This window comes from Anser anser (genome assembly GCF_964211835.1).
Source record: "Anser anser genome assembly, chromosome: Z".
Lineage (NCBI taxonomy): Eukaryota > Metazoa > Chordata > Aves > Anseriformes > Anatidae > Anser > Anser anser.
This window is the reverse complement of record NC_139723.1, coordinates 62,394,637-62,412,981: the sequence shown is the minus strand read 5'-3', so window position 1 is coordinate 62,412,981 and position 18,345 is coordinate 62,394,637. Positions and strand designations below refer to the sequence as shown.

Below are 18,345 nucleotides of genomic sequence, written 5' to 3'. Positions count from 1 at the left end.
GTGAGGCTTTGTCTGATTTGGGGGGGAAACAAAGCAAAATAGTCACACAATCCTCATCTGTTCCATAAACACAGCCCTGCAGCGTGGACACACCCAAGGCTGACCAAGCTGCCAGACATATCCCTTCATTATCAAGTCAGTTATTAATCAGAACTAGGTTATCAAACCCTACGAAGAGAGAGCCTGAGACATCCTGAAGTTTTCACCAACTTCTATTGAGGCAGGGGGATGAACTTCAGAGCTGCTGACTACTCAGAACACTTGATTTTTGGTGACTGAGTGTGAGACAAAGAGCCAAATATCAGATCTGAAGGTCTCAGGCATGCAGCGGGATTAATCAGCATCGGTTGTTAACTGAACATCAGAGGAGAAGCTGTTTGTCCCCACATTTGCCAGGTAGCACTCCCAGAAAACATACAAATCCATCCACGCTCTGCCAAGCTTGGACACAGCTCTGGTCCTCTGCTGTGCTTCCTAGAGCTCTCCAGGCTTACACTCCTCTTCTGGGTCACCAAATATGAGAAAAATAACATGTATTTATGTATCTGACTTCACATGTATGCTGGACATTTGACCAAAAACCTTAAATGGGAAACGTGCTTGTAAGTGGCATGTGCTGCATAAGAAGGTGTAGGCAACACTGTTAAACACATTTCTGCCCATAACATTACTTTAATAGTCCACAGTTTTACAGCTACATATGTTCAAAATGATAATTTCCAGAAAACTGCACAAGACTCGGGAAGTTCAACAAAAATGTTTTAAAGAGCTCTTCAGAAAAATACAACATCATAGTGTTTTGCCAACTCTTGGAATGTATTTATTCATGTTTGGGTTTGTGTAAGGAAGTTTCCATGCTATAAATTTTTATTAAAAACATGTCATTAGAAATAAATAGCACATTTATAGTCATAACCAAACAAGTCATTTTTGCACACACTAATGCTGGATTTCCTTTTACAAAACTGGAAATGTATTCCACCATCTTTTTTTTTTGTTTATTCCTGATATAAAAGGATAATGTTAACCATGTGAAGTTTATACTTATTATGAGTTTTGTGTGTGCTCAGACTGAATACACAGAGGATTTATGTCTGTTTCCCTAATAGTACTTATATTGGAAACATAGACTTCTCTTCTTGCTATTGATTTTGAATATAGTAAATTATCCTAAATATTGCAGAAAAATTATCATGGTAGTAACAAAGATTAATATACTTTTTCCTGCTTGCTCATGAGAATGACTGATTTGTATGGGGAAAAAAGAGGGAATATGCTTGTACTGTAGAAAGGCTCAATAACGCCAGCTGATAAAGGAAAAATACCTTTTTTTTTTTTTTTAAATTCACCAGAACCTTATTGTCATTAACTGTGTGAAAACATGTTGCCTGGTTTCTCAGATACTAGGGAAGCAGAATTCCTCAATGCTGTTCTCCTTTCTGTTTTCTATTTCCTGCAGATCAAGTTGATAGTACTCAAACGTCACACGATTGATGTGCTTGCCACTGGAGACCATTCGTAGCACAGTATTGTCACAACCAATCTTCATTTGGGCTAATTAGGGAAAAGAGATAGAGACATAAGGATAAATTTATACCAGAAGAGGGAGAAGTGATATGTAGTGTTGGGAATTACAAAGCACTAATGCATACTGCTTTGGAAACAAAGCACTTTTGGATGTAGTAATGACTGTCTGGTAGTGGCTTTGCTGACTAAATGCCTTCCTCTGCATTTGTTAGTTTTACTTTATAATGGCCTGGCTATTTCATTAAATGTTGTAGCCTTTACTCATGCGAATGCTGCTCACCTCCCATCCATCTGCGGTCTCAGCTAAAGACATGACACGGAATTTATACATGCTTGCACTCACTAGTTAGATACCACGAGTGACAGGCGAGGACAGCAGCACCCTATCCTGGAGATCTCCAAAATTAACAACACTGAAACGCTGGGAGAGCAGAGACACAGGATGGGATTTTCCTTCCTTTACGCTGCCAGGAAAGCGTGCTTTAATCTCTTTGCAGTGCTCAGTACTTGCTCAGTTCCAGTGCTTACTTGTTAAGGCTTTTGGCAGTGCCTGGACCATTAGGCTGTGGTGTGCTGAAAGGTGATGGAGAGGGTACTCCAAGGTACCACACTCCCTCGGCTCCACATCTGTGTGCTGCAGAGGTCTGTCTGTCTCATCACTGCAACACTGCTTTCTCTCCTCAATTAAATATTAGGGAAACTGGGAATTCTTATTTCTATGTGGAGAAGGAGGTCACTGACATGGCACAATTGCGAAAGAGGTTCAGCCTCAAAGCAGTGGGTGAGGGTTCTGAGGCTTTTTGGGGTATGCTTTGCTTCTGCAGCGGAAAAGAAGGCACTGGGAACACAGTGAAAGTGAGAAAAAAATGCCTGAACTGAAAATGTAACTCCTCTACCTTCATTTATTATGACTTTCCAGGCTTGTCTGTCTGTTGACACTAATAATCATATGTGTCATAGGAAAAGTGTTTTAAAAATTTATATATCTTAATCTTGTTATTATAATTACTGCAGGGGCAAGTGAAGGTATTCATGGGTGTGCTGCATCACACTCCCCAGCTGCAGGCTCAAAGAGATTTAGCTCTCATGTTCTGCTACACGTGAAGTTCACCAGTCTAGAGGAAACCTGGGTTTGAGAGGGCTTTGCATGGCCCCCTCTGGTTTGGTATTTTGTCATGCAGAGGTAAGTGGAAGAAGGAGTACTCACCAGACCCATGAAAGGAGTGACAGAGATCAGCTAGTGGAAACATCTTGGATGGGTCTAAGCCAGTTCCTCCCAACAGCTCTACAAAATCTCCCACTCCTGCACAGCCTGCTGACGGTTTCTAAGAAGACAGAGATTAAAAGTTATTTGTTGTTTTCATTAAAACATGGCAATTTCCTAGATGAGACTGCAGTCAACAGCAGGTTTTAGAGTACTTTGTGCTCAAATCCGTGTGAAATCAAGGCTGTTCTCATCCCAATCAATAAATAGTACTTCAATTTGTAAGTTAATTTCTTTAAGAGACTCTCAGAGAAAGACCTAAGTGAGCTCTGGAAAATCACTGGCTTGCAGTTAAGATGTTGATCCAGTTGCTTTCCGTGCAAGTAAGGAATCTGATTCTGGGTGCTTAGACGTGTAATCAAATGAATAGGGTCACGGGGCTGCACACATGCCCACACTCAGCTGGCAGGCAGTAACTTAGGCTCCAAAATAACCTCACTTTCAGATTCTTAAGCAGAAAGTGACACCAAAATGCACTGTTCTGACTAAGAGAATAGTCCCTGCTGTGGTCCCTTGTCTGCCCGATACGGAATAATGGGGCATCTCTCAAAGTCTGGTTTGAGACAAGTTGTTTCTAGCCATCCTGAACCATCAGTCCTGAAGCTGCTGGTTCACAGACTTCAAGAGCAGAGAAGGAGCTCCTGGCAGGACAGAGACATTGGCTTTTTGATCAGGCATACTGGTACTTCTAGCTAACTTGTAATAGAGGAAGATTTTTTTTTCCTCTTATGTATTAAAACTTTACATTTGATTTAAATTTTTGTTTGCCTTTGTTTTCTTGTAACAAGAGTAGGGGTCTCCCTCTTTGTAGTGCAGAAGAGCGAGTGTCCCTGTGAAAACAGCATGTAAAGCAAGGCTATAGCTATGGACTGGTCTGAGCCAAAGAATATTTAAAATCCACACCTTCTGTAATTCCGTGCCTGATTTTGCCCTCATGTACCATGCTGTGAGCTGAATTTCCTCTGTCTGGCCAGTCTCTATCTGCACTGCAAGGCTGACCCTTTTTCCTGAGCACTTCCCATCTGTGCTCAGCCCTTTCCTTGCTCACCACTTGCCCACATCTTGTTCCCCTTTACTGTGTAAGCACAATTTAAACATCTCTTAAAAACTCCTCACTTCCCTCTAGGGACTTCCCCAGATCCATTTTCCAGTGGATCTGCAGCCTGGGTTGTGCAGTCTCAGGACTCTTAAGACACTATCAGACTCCTAACAGCTCCACCTCTGGTATTATTTACTCTTTTCATTTGAATTTTGAAGCCTGCCCACCTCCAATCAAATTTTTTTTTTTTCTGCAGAATTAGCAGATCAGCTCCTGCTGCTGATCAGCACATTCAGCTAACATTTATTGCTCATTTTTTATCTTGACAAAAATAGATCATCTCTGCAGTTTCACTCAAGCTGCCCTTTGTGCTGTCTGCTGGTGGGGTACCACACACAGACACAAATAGCTGTGTCATCATTTTGCTCTAAACTTTTCTTTAAAGCTCTCCTTGATGCAAACCCCTCAAAACAAAACAAACAAACAAAAAACACAGGTGAGCAACAGAGCCCCATGTATTGTCCTGACGGAGATTTTTTCACTGTTTCTTGTCCTGTTTCCACCAGTTGCCTGCTGAATTTCTGTCTTTTCATGTCATGCCTCCCCCAGCACCTTGCTCGTGTCAGCTGTGTGCCCTGACTGCTGCTCAGACACAGGTCCGTGGAGGACCTCAGCTACCAGTCTCAATGGAACCAGAAAACAAACTTTTTTTTTCCTATCCCTCTGGAAATTTTCACATTTGCAGCTTTTTGGACCTCCCAGGCCCAGGGTGCTACCAACAGCTCCTGTCCTCTCCTGTCTGCTCATCACTGAGCATCAAATGCTGTGCATCAGACCAATCAGAGCAGAGGATGCTCAGCACACTGAGCAGGGGATCAACCTGTAGTGAACTCACCTGTTTTTTCACCATGCTCATACTTCACTGCCTAACCTGCGTCTCCTTTCTCTGTTCAGAGTGCTTCCTGCTTTCATTAGTTTAAATGCAGACAGACAGCTCTGAGAGAACACTCTTTTCTTTCTAATGAAATGCTTGCTGTAACAAAGAGTAAGAAATATTTACATGTGCTAATGGCACTTTGCATAATTTGATTGCCTCTGCAATGTTACAGAGACAATAGCAGCAGAGACAGACCCAGCTCTGGTCTCTGGGGGTGCCAGCACCCATGGTGCGCACACACGTGATCTGGAGCACACATGCCCTAACAGCCAGTGCTGTGGCCATCCCTTCTTCACCCCTTCCTCCCCTGTCCATGCCCAGAAAACATGCACGTGGTAGTGATTTATTAGGTAACAAAAACCACTCACCTTTAGAAAGAGGCCATTTAAATGTCCCAGGATGAGATCGGATATTTTTATCACCACTGGGTATATTATAGAAAAGCTGCAGTTTCTGTGCTGATGAGGAATGACCATGGTGAACCTTCCCGAGGGCGTCTGAGAGATGACATTGCAAGCTGGGGCACAGGAGAAGGTGCAGGTGTTACTTGTGCAGCCATTGCTGCCCACATTTAGCAAAATCGTGTACTTTTGGTACAAACAAATAACAAACAATTTAACAGCTGAGAGTTAAAGCCAAATGCTGAAAAGTATGTATACAATATTTTTAGGTTTTCTTGCCTGGCGTTTGTTCCCTAGAAATTCCCTGCCCAGTGCTTATGGTGTAGTATGGGCTCTGGCAGAATTTGAGGGTGAAACCATCAATAGGAGAGCTCACACCCCAAATCCACACATCAGGGACCTGTATTCTCAGGGACTCCTACTTTTTGCCAGTTAAAGCTCAGTATGGATGAAGGGTTTTCACTTATCTTTGACTTGTCATTGCCCGATACTGCCAGCAAAACCCCAAGTCCTGTCCTGCTCCTCATAACTGGGGTTCCCTTACCCTGTGAAATATCCCATTCAAACTAGAGCAGGCAAATGCTGATTTTGCCTTGAAGTTCAAAATCATCAGTTCAGGTAGTAACTTATCATTGGTGTGTGCAACCCAAGGAATCCTCTCTGCAGACAATGAAGGCCTGCTTTGGCCAGCAGGTGATGGACAGAAGTGAGCTCCAGCAGTTGCACACAATGATCAGGTCCATGGGCACAAAGACACACCAGCCTGGATACCCAGTGTCCAGGCTCATGTCTTAACTACTCAAAGTAAGGGCAGGGCAGACATGCTCTCACCTGGAGGTCTTTAAAAGATGTTTAGATTTAGAGCTTAGTGATATGGTTTAGTGGAGGACTTGTTAGTGTTAGGTCAGAGGTTGGACTTGGAGATCTTGGAGGTCTCTTCCAACCTGGATGATTCTGTGATTCATTTTTTGCATGGCAAGGCAGATGAATCAGATTAATTAGTCAAACAGCTTAAATACTGAAGGTAAACGTCCTGAACTCTTTTGGAAAAGTGATGCAAGTGACCATTATTTGTGCCTTGCTAACTCACGGGCTCAGGGAAATAACTTGCAAGTAGGTCCTTGGGATAATATATCACTCTCCATGTTACTATTCATATACTGATTGTACTGCTGAACTTTTTCAAATACTTTTTCCTCATTGTTCACCCAGATTCAGAAGTCGCTCAGATTAAAATCTCTAGTTTAATACTATTCGTTCAAGCCAAATGTGACAGGACACAACAATATTAGATTTGAAGAGATCATCTTTGAAAGAAAGATCCTTCTTGTCCTGAATACAGAAGAAATTATTAAGTTCTCTCTTATAGTTCTCTAATTTTCTTTCCTGAGACACAAGCTGAGCCTGAGTCAAACCCCCATGCATGCAGCTCCGCAAAAGTCACTGGAACTGTGTTGGTGCAGATAAAGTCAGAGAGAGAATTCAGTGCAAACCAACACTTTTTGTTTTGCTTCCTACCCCAAATGTAAGCCATTTGATTAGATAAAATAAGACTTACGGAAGAGGTTGGTAGTTTTCTTGACCGTGACAGTAAATCCATTGCCTGGCTGGTGAATCCTGAAGAAGATCATTGCCACGTTCTGCGATGACCTGATGCTCCTCTGCATGTTGCCGCTTTCACAGAAGTCTGTGTATCTTTCAGAAGTGGGGAGGGGATGGTCCAAGGAACTAGGAAATTTCTCTCCTTTGAGTATCCAGCCATCAAATACCTATAGGGGTTCAATAATTGAAACCAGGGCTTTTGTATATCATCCTCTCAGCAGAAAAGAGAAGTGTAAAGTATTACACTGTTTTATTTTGACACCAGATGGCTTGTTAAAAGCCCCTAGATAAAGCCAAAAAATCTTTGCATTTATCTATTTCCTAACATTTAACTAATAATTCAAGCTTCAATCAATACTTAGGAATGGGATGGATATAAATTTTAATGTTTTTATTTCCTTCAGCTGACAATTTTGGTGACTTGTTTTTGAGGGAAACATCTCTCTTTGCTCCAACACCATCAAATTCATATCAGTTTTTTGATTTATTAGTATTGCAGTTCAATTGCTACTAAAACAAGTTTTTAATGTGAAAGCCACATCAAACAAAAGTCACACTCTTGAGCTATGGACATGAAGTCCACTGACCTGCCTGTAATTTTCCACCATCCATGTTTTGCAGCTTGTCTTCAATGTGCCCAGAGCCCCCCAGAGCATCCATGTTTCAGTCCAAAAGAAAACCAAGATAAATCTTTGGGGAGGAATTATCAGCAGGGGGATTGCTCTCACCTGTGTCTTTTCTTTCAGCTCACTGTAATCACTAGAAAGCACAACAAATGCTGCCTACTGGGCTAGAGCTTAAGCAGCAACCTCTACAAATCTTTCCTTCACAACAAAAATAACAACAAATTTGCCCTCACCATGTTCAGGGAGACCTGTGAGAAATGTGTCAGAACTGAAAATCTGTGTTAACCCTAGCACAGCTGAAGGTAACTACCTTCGCTTCCTTGCACTTCCAGTTCCCTCCTGCCTACTCTCACCTGATAACTTCTTTTGTGCTCCGATCATGCTTTGCAAACCTGAGGACCAGATCCTGCTGCTGCTGTGGTGAGTAATCCTGATGTGAGCATGTATAGGACATTTTGGTGGAAGACCTGCAGAACTGGTCTCCAGATTTGCTAAAACTGCAAATTTTCTGAACTTGTGAGAAGTGGCTGCCCAAATCACACCAGGGAAAAGCTGCCTGTATGAATACAGTAGCATGATGGAGAAACTGGGGACACCATAATCAGAGGAAGGAAACCTTTATAAAGTTTTGAACGTTGCTTGCTATTTTTTTTTTAGTTTTCACAAATATCTATGAGTCTAGGAAGAAAATCCTTGAAATCATCCTGTAGCAACATTTGGAGAGACCCCGATCAAGGGACGGAGGGACAAGACTATCCAGGGGAAGGACAAGGACAGGGCTAAAGGGCAGTTTTCCTCCTCCTCCCCCCTGCAGCTCAGCTTGCAGCCATTCAGGAGGGGCTCTGTGCTGTGCATGAAGGGCAGAGCAAGAGGCAAAGGGAGCAGGCAGGTACCTTCAAACCTCCCCTCACCACCAAAACTGAGTTCAGGTCTTGGTCACACATCTGTCTTCCACCAAATTGCTCCAGTAAAATTTTTTTAGTTCTGGACTATAAATGGCTCTGCATCACGGACCTCTCTCTGTTTGGGGCATGCTCTAGCAGAGCCATTTGATAGTCTTTCCTGCAATCCACACATTAACAAGTTAATGCAGTGAGTGGAGGTCCTCACAAAGTAATAGCATTTCAGAGGGCTGTCGTTATCTCCTCACACAATTTATGTTATCACAGAGGCAACAAGAAAACCCTCCTAATGGGGCTGAGAGCCTCGGCTGGCACTGACCAAGCTTTTCGGTCAGTCTGCCAGCTGCAGACACTCAGTGGAGGTGCTCCTGGAAAAGTTCGGAAGAGACCATGCTGCAGTTTGGAGACTGATCCCCTGCCTGCGATGCACTTTGATTTATGGGGGTGGTGGTGGTGGGGATGCCACCAAAGCACCTCAGGGAGGAGGAAGAGCAGTCCCAGAGATGGATGCTTTGTAAAAGGCTGTTCTGTACGCACACACAGACACTCGTGTGCACTGCCCTTTCCACACACAGCCAGCAACTCACACACCGGAGCAGGGACAGGGACAAGCAGCAGGAGCTGCCAACTCCTTACCTTCAGGAAATCGCCTCCTTGGCAGTCGATGTTTACGAAGTCGTAGTCTATCGTGATGAGCTCCTCGGGCTCGCCGATGAAGAAGGTCGCACAGTGCAGCTGGGGCTGCTCTGCGGTGAAGGTGAACTGCCCCTCTATACTCAGCATGTCGATGCAGCCTGCAGGGACAGAGCCGGGAGCTGCTGCCTCTGCCTGCTCAGGAGGGAGACCCAGTGCCTGCTCCCACTGCACAGGGAAGGGGAGAGCGAGGAGAGACCCTGCACTGAGACCCAGTCAGTGGGGAGGAGAGGGAGATGGCTAAGCAATGGGGGATGCTCGCAGGTGTGGTGGGGGAAAATGACACATCACAGCATCTCTGAGCAGAAAACTGCATCTGCATGTGTACACAAGTGTACAAAGACTGAGTTCCTTCGTATTTCTCCCTCATCACAGCTTTTCAATCCACCACTTCCCCTGGAGACAGACCCTGCCCGTGACTGCAGGTGGATGACCCCCAACCTCCTCCCATCAGTGGAATCCCAGCTCTGACCCCCAGCCTCCTTCAGAGCCCCTCTTTGAGCTCTCTGCCTCAGCCACAGCTTGCAGAGGTTTTCACACTCTGCCCATCTCCCGCCTGCCTTGCAAAATGCACCTGCAGCTCTGTCACTCCCAAGTTACCCTGAGCTCACCCCCCCACGAATCTCCCACTCCTCAGAGGGACCCAGCAGAGCTTTGAAGAAACTCACGGAGCGACCGCCGGTAGATCTGTCCTGCAGACAGCTCTCGCTTCAGATCTTCGCTGAGGAGTAGGAAGGGCTCATCTTCACCAGCATCCCTCACCTGGCAGGGAAACAGGGCAAGAAGAGGCTGGGGCAAAGCAAAAAGCAGCCCCCTCCCTGCACTTCTCTATAATAGGTGCTGGCAGATTAAATCCCTTCTCCAGGAAGGGTGCAGCTGTGCAAGGGCTTAGTCAGAAAGCTGCCAGGCTGCTGTTGTGGAGGAGCAAACCTGGCACCTGAGAGGTTAGCCCAGCTCAGCACACAGAGAGTGTCTCTATTACTTAGCAAAAAGTGCAAGTTTGAGAAAAGGACAAATAAATGAAAGTGCAGGAGAGCTGTTGTATTAATGTCACACCTGTGGTCAGGTGCAGGGGGAATGGGAATAGAAAAGGAGAGTCAAATCCCAATTCTCGGGAGCTGGGAATAAAGTTAGAAGAGAGCAGAAAAGCACATCAAGGCGTGTTAGCCATCAGCCCCATTGCTCACCTCTAGGTATCTGGTCTCCCCCTTGTAGGCTGCCAGGAAGATGAGGATGAGGTGGCACTGAAGCTGGAAGGTAGACAGCATGCTGGCACCCCTCTCTGCCCACGCTGAGTGCCTGCTGCTCTGTGCTGGGAGGCAGGAGCCGCCAGGGCATCTTCCAGCGACTCTTTTTATAGAGCTGTTGGGAGGGGAGGCACTTGGTCCCCGTACTGATAGGGTAACCCATGGTAACTGAATTCCTCTCGCAGTGACACAGTACGTGGGCATGACGAGGGTCCAAATCACAGCCACAGATTCCCCAGCCAACAGCGCTCCCCTTGCTGGCAGATGTCTTTTCTACTTCTCTGTCTGGTGGAGCTGAAAAGCTCCCAGGAGGAGAGCGTGTTCCCGCACAGCCAGGGCGCTCGCTCCCTATGGTGATTTCCAGTTACTCAAAAGCAAAGTGAGAATGAAAGAGCATCCCTCCCTCCTCCTCCCCTCCGGTCTCAGGGCATTTTAGACCTGCAGGGCTCCTCCTGCTGCCCCGCGGCATGCAGCACCAACACTGACCTCCTGGTCCTGTGCCTGTGGTGGGGGCACAAAGGGGTCTGCAGCAAGTACGTGGGAAAAAGAGACAGTCCTCTGCAGCAGACACAGCTTTCACACAGAAATTATGAAAACTTGGGGCTCCTAAGGGAGTATTTCCCATAGAACTGCTGATACTGCTGTTCTTCATCCCTGATCCTCAGGGGAAACCTGAGAAATACCTTCAAAGGATGAACCTGGAGATTAAAATTCGTAACTCTGCAGAGTACTGAAAATCATGAACTTACCGACTAGTTTTATGGCGTACTCTGATTTTCCTCTGACCCTGAGTGTGCACATCCACTGATGGTGTGCATACAATAAATACACTTTGCCCATCACAGCCATCTTGATAACATCTTCTGAGCTATGCTTTTCTGTCAAAGTCTCATTTAGGTTCAGTAAAACTTAAAAAAAAAAAAAGATCCAAACTTGCAGAGCTTTAACTTTGCTCCTCCTGATTTCATTCTTAAGGATGGTAGACCGAAACATTTGCCAGCAGTTTCACACCACTTGATGGTCAAATAATAATAGCAAAAAAAATCTTATTCTGTCTATACGCTCTGACTTTATTATGCTATAATTCTTATGTTTGGAGTTTACTTTAAACTATAATATTCCTCAGTATCTGCATAGCACGTCTGTGAGTATGCCGTATCTGCATGATTTTCAATAGCATAAAGAATACAGAGGAAACAGAAAATGTTTTTGAACTTCTGACACTAAGTTGTACTCAAAGGTTGCTAAAACTGCTTCAGGGAACTGTGTGGTTAATTGCTGAATGAACCAAGACTGAATTAATTCATCTTCATGTACTTGCCTTGAATTGTTAACTGTGATTTTAGGCAAGCATCTTCAGAAGCGCTACAGGAGCTCAGAATTTAAATCCTCTGGAGTTCTTTGGGGACTGAAGTTGTGGAGGAAAGCTGCAGAGCTTAGCCACAGCCTGTGAGAGGATGGCTGGGAGGTTGCTCGGGGTGGTGTGAGGTGCCCCAGAGACCACCAGGAACCTGCATGACCCAAAGGGGCTGCAGAAGAGCCCAGCCTCTTGCACTTCTCTGATCACACGCTTGCTTTCTGAAAAGAAAAAGAAAGTCAGGATCACGGCATAGCAGGCAGCTTGCTGCTTGTTTGGGAAATGACAGAGATTTGACCAAAGTCCCCAGAAGTGGTAGCTGGAGATCTACTTCAGCCTCAGTAAGAACCCTGCTCCTCATCTTCCCAGCCCTTGGCAGCCCCCAGCCCCTGTTCTGGCCGGGGCACCTGCACTTACCCTGCCGGCCCCCGGCCTAGGCCTCAGTGGCTGCATCCTCCTTGGATGCCTTCACTAAATGAGGGAGAGTGCTCAGTTGTCTGAGGATTTCACCACTTACTGAAGATTTGGTTGAATTCATCTGCAAAAAGGAGTGAAGGACAGATGACACTGCAGCAAAACCTGTCTAATTTAGATCACCTGTGATCTGCTCTGCTCTGACAAAATACACCAACCACAACACCAATGTTTTAAACCCTTCCCAGGGAATAGCTGAGGTCTGGGCTAGCACAGCATTACCTGGTGGGGTGTCCAGATGAGCAGGTAACCCTGGGGCCATAGGACAGCAAGCTTCTGGCACCAGGAGGTGCGAGGACTGTACTACAATCTTCAGGGTGGTGGAGAAAGGCGAGGAGCCATCTTGGGCCCACAAAGGTGTTCGTGGTTCTGACACAGTACCTGCAGGAGTTTGCTTTGAGCATTGCAAATATTCTGCATGGCGTTATTGCAAAAACTAAACCCAGATGTCTGTTGCTGTGGATGGAGAACTCACTATTAGCAGGGACACTCATGCAACTTTCCGTTTCCTCTGTGCCACCTCTTGCTTTGCATTTCAGCTCTGTGCTCAGCAGCAGCTGGTGAGAGAGGCACGGTGACATCCTGCCCAGCCTCCTCACGAAGCCACCCAGCACCAGAGGTGATTCCCTGCCTCCTAAAGCACGGGGCTGCCACAGTCACAGAATGGTTGATGTAGAAGGGACTTCTGGAGGTCATCCAGCCCACCCAAACCCTGAGGAGTCCCTCCAGCATTGGAGCCTCCCCTCGCCTGCACGGTCCCTCGCTCCAGCTCTGCGTGTGCTTAAGGATGAAGCTGAACTTGTCAGATGTGATTACTCCTAACAAAGCAAAAAAAAAAAAATCAGCAGTTTAAACAGGGTTCAAAATATCCCTAGGGCACTTTGGAAGGGAAAAGCACCTTAAATGTGATACAAACCCTTGGGCAAATGAGAAGAGTGCCACCCCCCCCCCCCCTTCTTTTTTTTTTTAATTGGGTTGAGTCACGGTAACACTTAATAGGACAATTTTGTTTTGTTAACATCAGATTATATAACACAGTAAAACACATTCCCAATCCAACCCTGCTATGGACCAGATTATCTCGCACTGTGACACCTCCACTCCACCAGCAACCTCTGTGGCCATAAGGCACCCTTGGGAGCAACTGTCTCCTGCCCAGCAGAAGCAGGACATCACCTGCCTTACACCGTGGTGGCACCGCAGGCTCTGCAGAGCTTTGTACTGCTAGAGCTGGGGTCTGTGGGTGGGTTTGGGTGCCCACAGCTGCCTGTCCCATGGTGAAAATTCCCCCACATAATGCTGGGAGCTTGTAGGTGTCTCGTCAGCTGCTATTTCAGAGGAAAGAGATTGCAGCTGTGGTGAGAGGTGGAGAAAATACAGCTGAATAGAGAGTAGTGAAACAAGCCCTGTTTACTCTTCCCTGTGGAGATCAAGTGATGCTTTGTGCTATAATGCAGTCAGTAATTGTGTTTTCCTCTCCTTTGAGGTAAGGTGGTTGGTACGGTGAGGCTGTGTACGATGCTCTTGGAATTGAACTTTGCAGAAAGCAGTGCTCCAGCTACAGGCGCTCCTTAGGGCTGCCTTGCTGATGAGAACAGGGACTGGGTGTTACAAACCACACAGGACCCCTGGTCTCCAAAAGGGTCTCTTGGAGCCCCAGCTCCCTTAAACAGCACTCTTTCATGCTTGAATTCCTGTGAAAGATCATTATATTTCCACACAAGCTTCTTCACAAGCATAACAAAGGCTGTGGCCACCATTCCCTCCCCTCAGAGTGGAAATTTCCCCTGCAGCTAATCCCCCCCTATGCCCAAGTGAACCCTGGAGCTTTCTGATTCCACACAAACCACAGCTCCTGGATTTCCTGTGATATACCTGTTGAAAACCTCAGTCTTCTCATTTGGATCATATTTTAAACCCTGTATTTCTTAATTCCCCTGGGCTGCAGCCTGACTCCTGGCACAAGCGCCAGAGCAGATCAAACCTCCCTCTAACACCAGAATCTTGGACAGTGTTAATTTTCCTGTATAGCCACATCCCCATGCAAGCCCTGGCTCCTTCACGCCGCAGGGAACATCCCAGTGACAGACTGCTGCATGTCCCACAGGGACTCCCCTGTTCATCCACACCGGACAAATCTTCTGCCTGCTCAGAACAGCAGCAAGCCCATGGTGCTTCACCACCAATGGCATGGGTAAGAAGGATTTCTGCCTCAGGCACTCCATCCTCAGCTGCTCATGCTGATTTCTCATGCATGCTCAGCCCGGCTGGAGACATGAAGCAGGGCGATGCATGTGCAGGACCTCTGGCTGTGGTTTAACCTTCCTGCTGTGTCAGCTGATAATCACTGTGCTGAGTTACATGTATTTCCCTTATGCTTATCCCTGCTTTATCTCAGAATTAAGTAAGACTCCGCTTTTCCTGTGGCATCCGGGAAATGTAGCACTATCTAGCTGTTGCTGTTTCTCACATGGCAGCAGGTCCCACACCAGTGTCTGTGTCTTTGAAGACAAGGGATTGCTGCACACCACTTGCACTTTATTACAGAGGTATGCCATTCAACTGGCTGCAATCCCTTCAGTGTATTATTCCTGAAATGTGGGATTAACTATTCTATAATAAAGAGGCAAAGAAATATAGAGACTCTAAAATGTCATAAATACTACTGTGAGGGTCAAATTTTCAGTCCCATGATTACTAAATTCTGTGCTAGCTATCAGTTATGGGTCTGAAAAAAATGCCATGGAAAAGGAAACAAAGGTGAGGCTGCATGAAAAATCACAGCTGCAGGGGTCATTAGGAAACTATGTCCTTAATATAGACCTACACAGAACATTGCTTCAAAGCCTGAGGGATTGTGAAACTAGAGCCAAATGTTTAGAATAAAAGGGAATGATAGCACAAAATAGCTCATTTGGAAGGGATCTTTGAAGATCATCTAGTCCAAAGATCATCTACTGCCTGAGGAAGCTCCTGCCTCTAGTCCATTTCCCTTATCCTATAAGTCACCATAGGAAAGACTGAAGTCCCTGAATCCCTCCCTCAGTACTCACAGATCATTACTGAACACTTCACATCGATTCTGAGGGCTAGTGGGGAAGATTTTGTATTCCCATACATCTCCATTGCCCCAGGCTCCTCAGCATGTTACTGCCTCCTCCCTTGCAGGTGCTGGGGAGAAGAAGGAGGAAGAAGAGGAGTGAGACTTTGCAGCCACGTCCCATCACTAACCATCAGGTCCCCTCTCCACTAACAGGTTATGCCACGCTACATATTTTCATGGCTGATAAGGGTCAGTTAATTGTGAAGACATGGTGCCAAATCTCCCTGTGTATCCAGCACACACACTGACTACCACACCCCATGGCAATGGGTCACTGCTCTGCCCAGGTCCTGGCCAGGGAGCAACCTATAGCACAGAAAATCAATGGAGAGCTAATTAATATCTCAAAACCCCTTGTCATTTGGAGGACCCAAACTGTGACTGCCAGAACCCTTGGGACTGTCATGATCATGACTACAGGATCAAGACTACATCCAGGGACCACTTGTGGCATGAGATGTGAGTTTCTTTGTTGCCACAGCAGTTATTAGTGGGTAAGCACCCATTCTACAAAATGCACCAGTGTAACTACTGGAAAAAAAACAGTTTAAGCAGCCAGGCAGTTGTCATACAACAGGAAAGGTACACCTCAACATGATTAAAGTAATTAATTTGTCCCTATCAATATTTTGATATGCTTCTCTTACACAAACCCGATCATAGTTGCAATGACAACTGAAAGAGGGCATACTCAGCACCAAAAGTGCAGAGTTCAAGATCACATTTTATACCTTTACTCTACCCATGGTTTTGGGGTCAGACAAATCTCCAAGTATCATTTGACCCATCCTGAACCCAGCACTCCTCCTCTTTCAGGCAATGGTCATTTCTGTCACTGACTTCTGTTACTACCTGCTGTCCCCAGCTCTCTGTGCTGGTAGAGCAAAATCCACCACCTCCTCCAAGCCTTGCAGTACATCTGTACATTCTGTAATGACACTTCTGTTACTTGTGTGCGTATGAATAATTTGGCCTTAAATAGAGCTGAACTCTCTGTAAGGTGAAGTATATGTAGCTTGTTAACTCTGGGCAGTTTAACACAAGAGATATGTGATTTGTTTTGTTGAGTAGCTTAGAGAAATGACAAGTGCATGTGGATTGGTGAACAGAAAGACTATCGGCATTGTGCAGGCTTGATGATAAGTGTTGCATTAACACTATTTATGGCATTGAGTAAGAACAAGGATTGTGAAGCTCGCAGTTTAGCGGGTTACAAATAATCAAGCAAACGTTATATTCAGACACTGAGATTACCCTGAGGGCGATGATCACTATGAGCTCTGCCTGTGACTCAACACAGCAACTACACAAAGCAGTTGGGGCCGAGAAGTGGGAGCAGAAAAAAGTTTTCTCCCAGGAAGAAAAAGAGAGGTGCGGGAGGGGGCGATGGGCAAAGGCATGTGCCATGGCTCTGGCATTAGGAGAGGCGCAGGACATCTGCCCACCTGGGATGTCACCTCTGAAGTGCTAGGACAGGAATATCTTAACACTGGACACACAGGCACGTGCAGCGTGACTCCAAATCAAGAGATCTGGTAGATGTTTCATTTCTATGTCCTCCTTCTCTCCATGTCTACATCCCAACAGATCTGCACTGGCTTGTGTCAGTCTTCACCTAATATAGTAGCTGCCCTGGCCAGTCCCAGCATCCTTGGAGAAGAGCAGTTTCCTTCCCAGAACATGGCATAATTTGCACTTTGAACACTGTTGCACTTCACCTGGAGGCAAACATCAGATCACGTGCCAGACCTGCAGAGGACACAGGGTGCTCAAGCCACTGCTTCCTCTCCTCTCCCAGATTTGAATTACCAGAATATCTGTCATTTTATTTTCAGTGCTGAGGTCACCTTAGAATATAAAATATAATTTTTGGATATACTGAAAGATCTTAGTACTTACACATGCCACATTCCAAAATTTGTTAGAACTGGGTCACTGTGAAGAATAAACTTCCTTTCTGACAAAGCCCCCCTTCAAAAAGTGATATCATGAGATACTTTTCCTACCCAAAGACAAGTACTTCTCAGCTGAAGTGACTGTCTCCTTGATTGATTCTCACTCATCCAGGGAAAGAGCTGTGATTCAACATGATCGTCTCCAACAGTGTTAGGTATTACAATAATGGGCCATTTCAGAAATACTGTGGAGTGTAACACAGTTCAACTAGTCAATATGAGTCAGATAAGAGATGCCAGCATACCCAGCATATTGATGTATTTATCCTCTCAGCTGCTCCTACCACTTAGCCCTTTTTCACATGCATGTAATTCCTCCACTTCTAGACAGAAGTACTGCAGTGTTTCGTGTCAATGCAAAAAACAAACATTGAAGGACTTTGAGATCACCTGGCATTCTTCCACCTCCTGAAGCCTAGAGACAGCTTAGACCGTGATAGGAATTTCACAGACCATCTTTTACCTCAGGTCTGCCAACATGTTTTTTCACTGCAGAGAGAAATCAAACTCAGCTTTCAAATTCTCATGATTTGATTTCATTTAATTTGTTTCCTGGGGCAACAAAAAATGACAAAAATTTTCCCTGAGTGACAGCTGTAGAATAGGTCGTTGATGCAAAGACAGAAAAGCTTTGGTTTCTCCTAGTCAAGACATTCACAGCTTAACAGGACAGAGCTCTCCAGACCTGCATCTTCTCCAACTGCCCTTTGCTTAACCACATGGACCTATTTGCTGCTACCACTCAATATCCACAGTCAGAGCTAGGGAAGATGCAGTTTTTTGCAGTGTTCTCAGTTTCCTGACATTTTTTAGCTCACAAAACACAACCTTATCTAACGCTCCAGGTGGTTCACTTGCCCTTCAGGTCCTCACAAGTTGTTCTAACCACAGGATTTTCCTGTCCATGTTTCTGTACAGTGCTTTTCTGGGTTCATGCAACAGATGTGAAAGTACAGTCATCCTAACACATGGAGCTTTAGGGGAAACTCCACCAGCAGAGATACTTGGTACCCATACTGTGACTGTTTGCTCTGCAATACACAAAGTCAACCAAGACCCAAGAGGACAGCTTGGAATTTAAAGCAGACAAACCACAGGAACATTTCCCTTAAATTTATCCTACAAATACCTGTACTCTGAGCAACAGCTTCTCCTGTTTTCCTCTCAGCTGCCTTGTTGCAACATTTGCAATTTTACAGATATGTCCTTATGTAGCCA

The 18,345-nt window shown here is 45.4% G+C and overlaps 1 protein-coding gene across 4 annotated transcripts; it reads right to left on the bottom strand.

The window, feature by feature from the left end:
- Positions 1-315: 315 nt before the first annotated feature.
- On the bottom strand, positions 316-18,345 carry CRHBP (corticotropin releasing hormone binding protein). 4 transcript variants are annotated; one of them, XM_083816152.1, is made up of 11 exons: positions 18,257-18,340; positions 12,292-12,450; positions 12,013-12,133; positions 11,556-11,816; positions 10,179-10,582; positions 9,660-9,753; positions 8,935-9,092; positions 6,727-6,937; positions 5,136-5,284; positions 2,735-2,852; positions 316-1,554 (listed from the first exon to the last, which is right to left on the bottom strand). In XM_083816152.1, the coding sequence occupies exons 5-11, from the start codon at positions 10,440-10,442 to the stop codon at positions 1,397-1,399; spliced, it is 1,152 nt and encodes a 383-aa protein (XP_083672278.1). In that variant the 5' UTR covers positions 10,443-10,582; positions 11,556-11,816; positions 12,013-12,133; positions 12,292-12,450; positions 18,257-18,340; the 3' UTR covers positions 316-1,396. The 4 variants fall into 4 exon arrangements, with proteins under 4 accessions (XP_083672278.1, XP_083672279.1, XP_083672280.1 ...); XM_083816155.1 differs by having other exon boundaries at positions 317-1,554; positions 10,179-10,241; positions 11,560-11,816; XM_083816153.1 differs by lacking the exon at positions 12,292-12,450 and having other exon boundaries at positions 18,257-18,345.

Coding starts and splice junctions, on each gene's coding strand:
- CRHBP (XM_083816153.1), bottom strand. CDS start 10,442: ATGCCCACGTACTGTGTCACTGCGAGAGGAATTCAGTTACCATGGGTT. Junction 9,093..9,659: donor GATCTACCGGCGGTCGCTCC/GTGAGTTTCTTC, acceptor CTGTCCCTGCAG/GCTGCATCGACATGCTGAGT. Junction 5,285..6,726: donor GAAAACTACCAACCTCTTCC/GTAAGTCTTATT, acceptor CCTGTGCCCCAG/CTTGCAATGTCATCTCTCAG.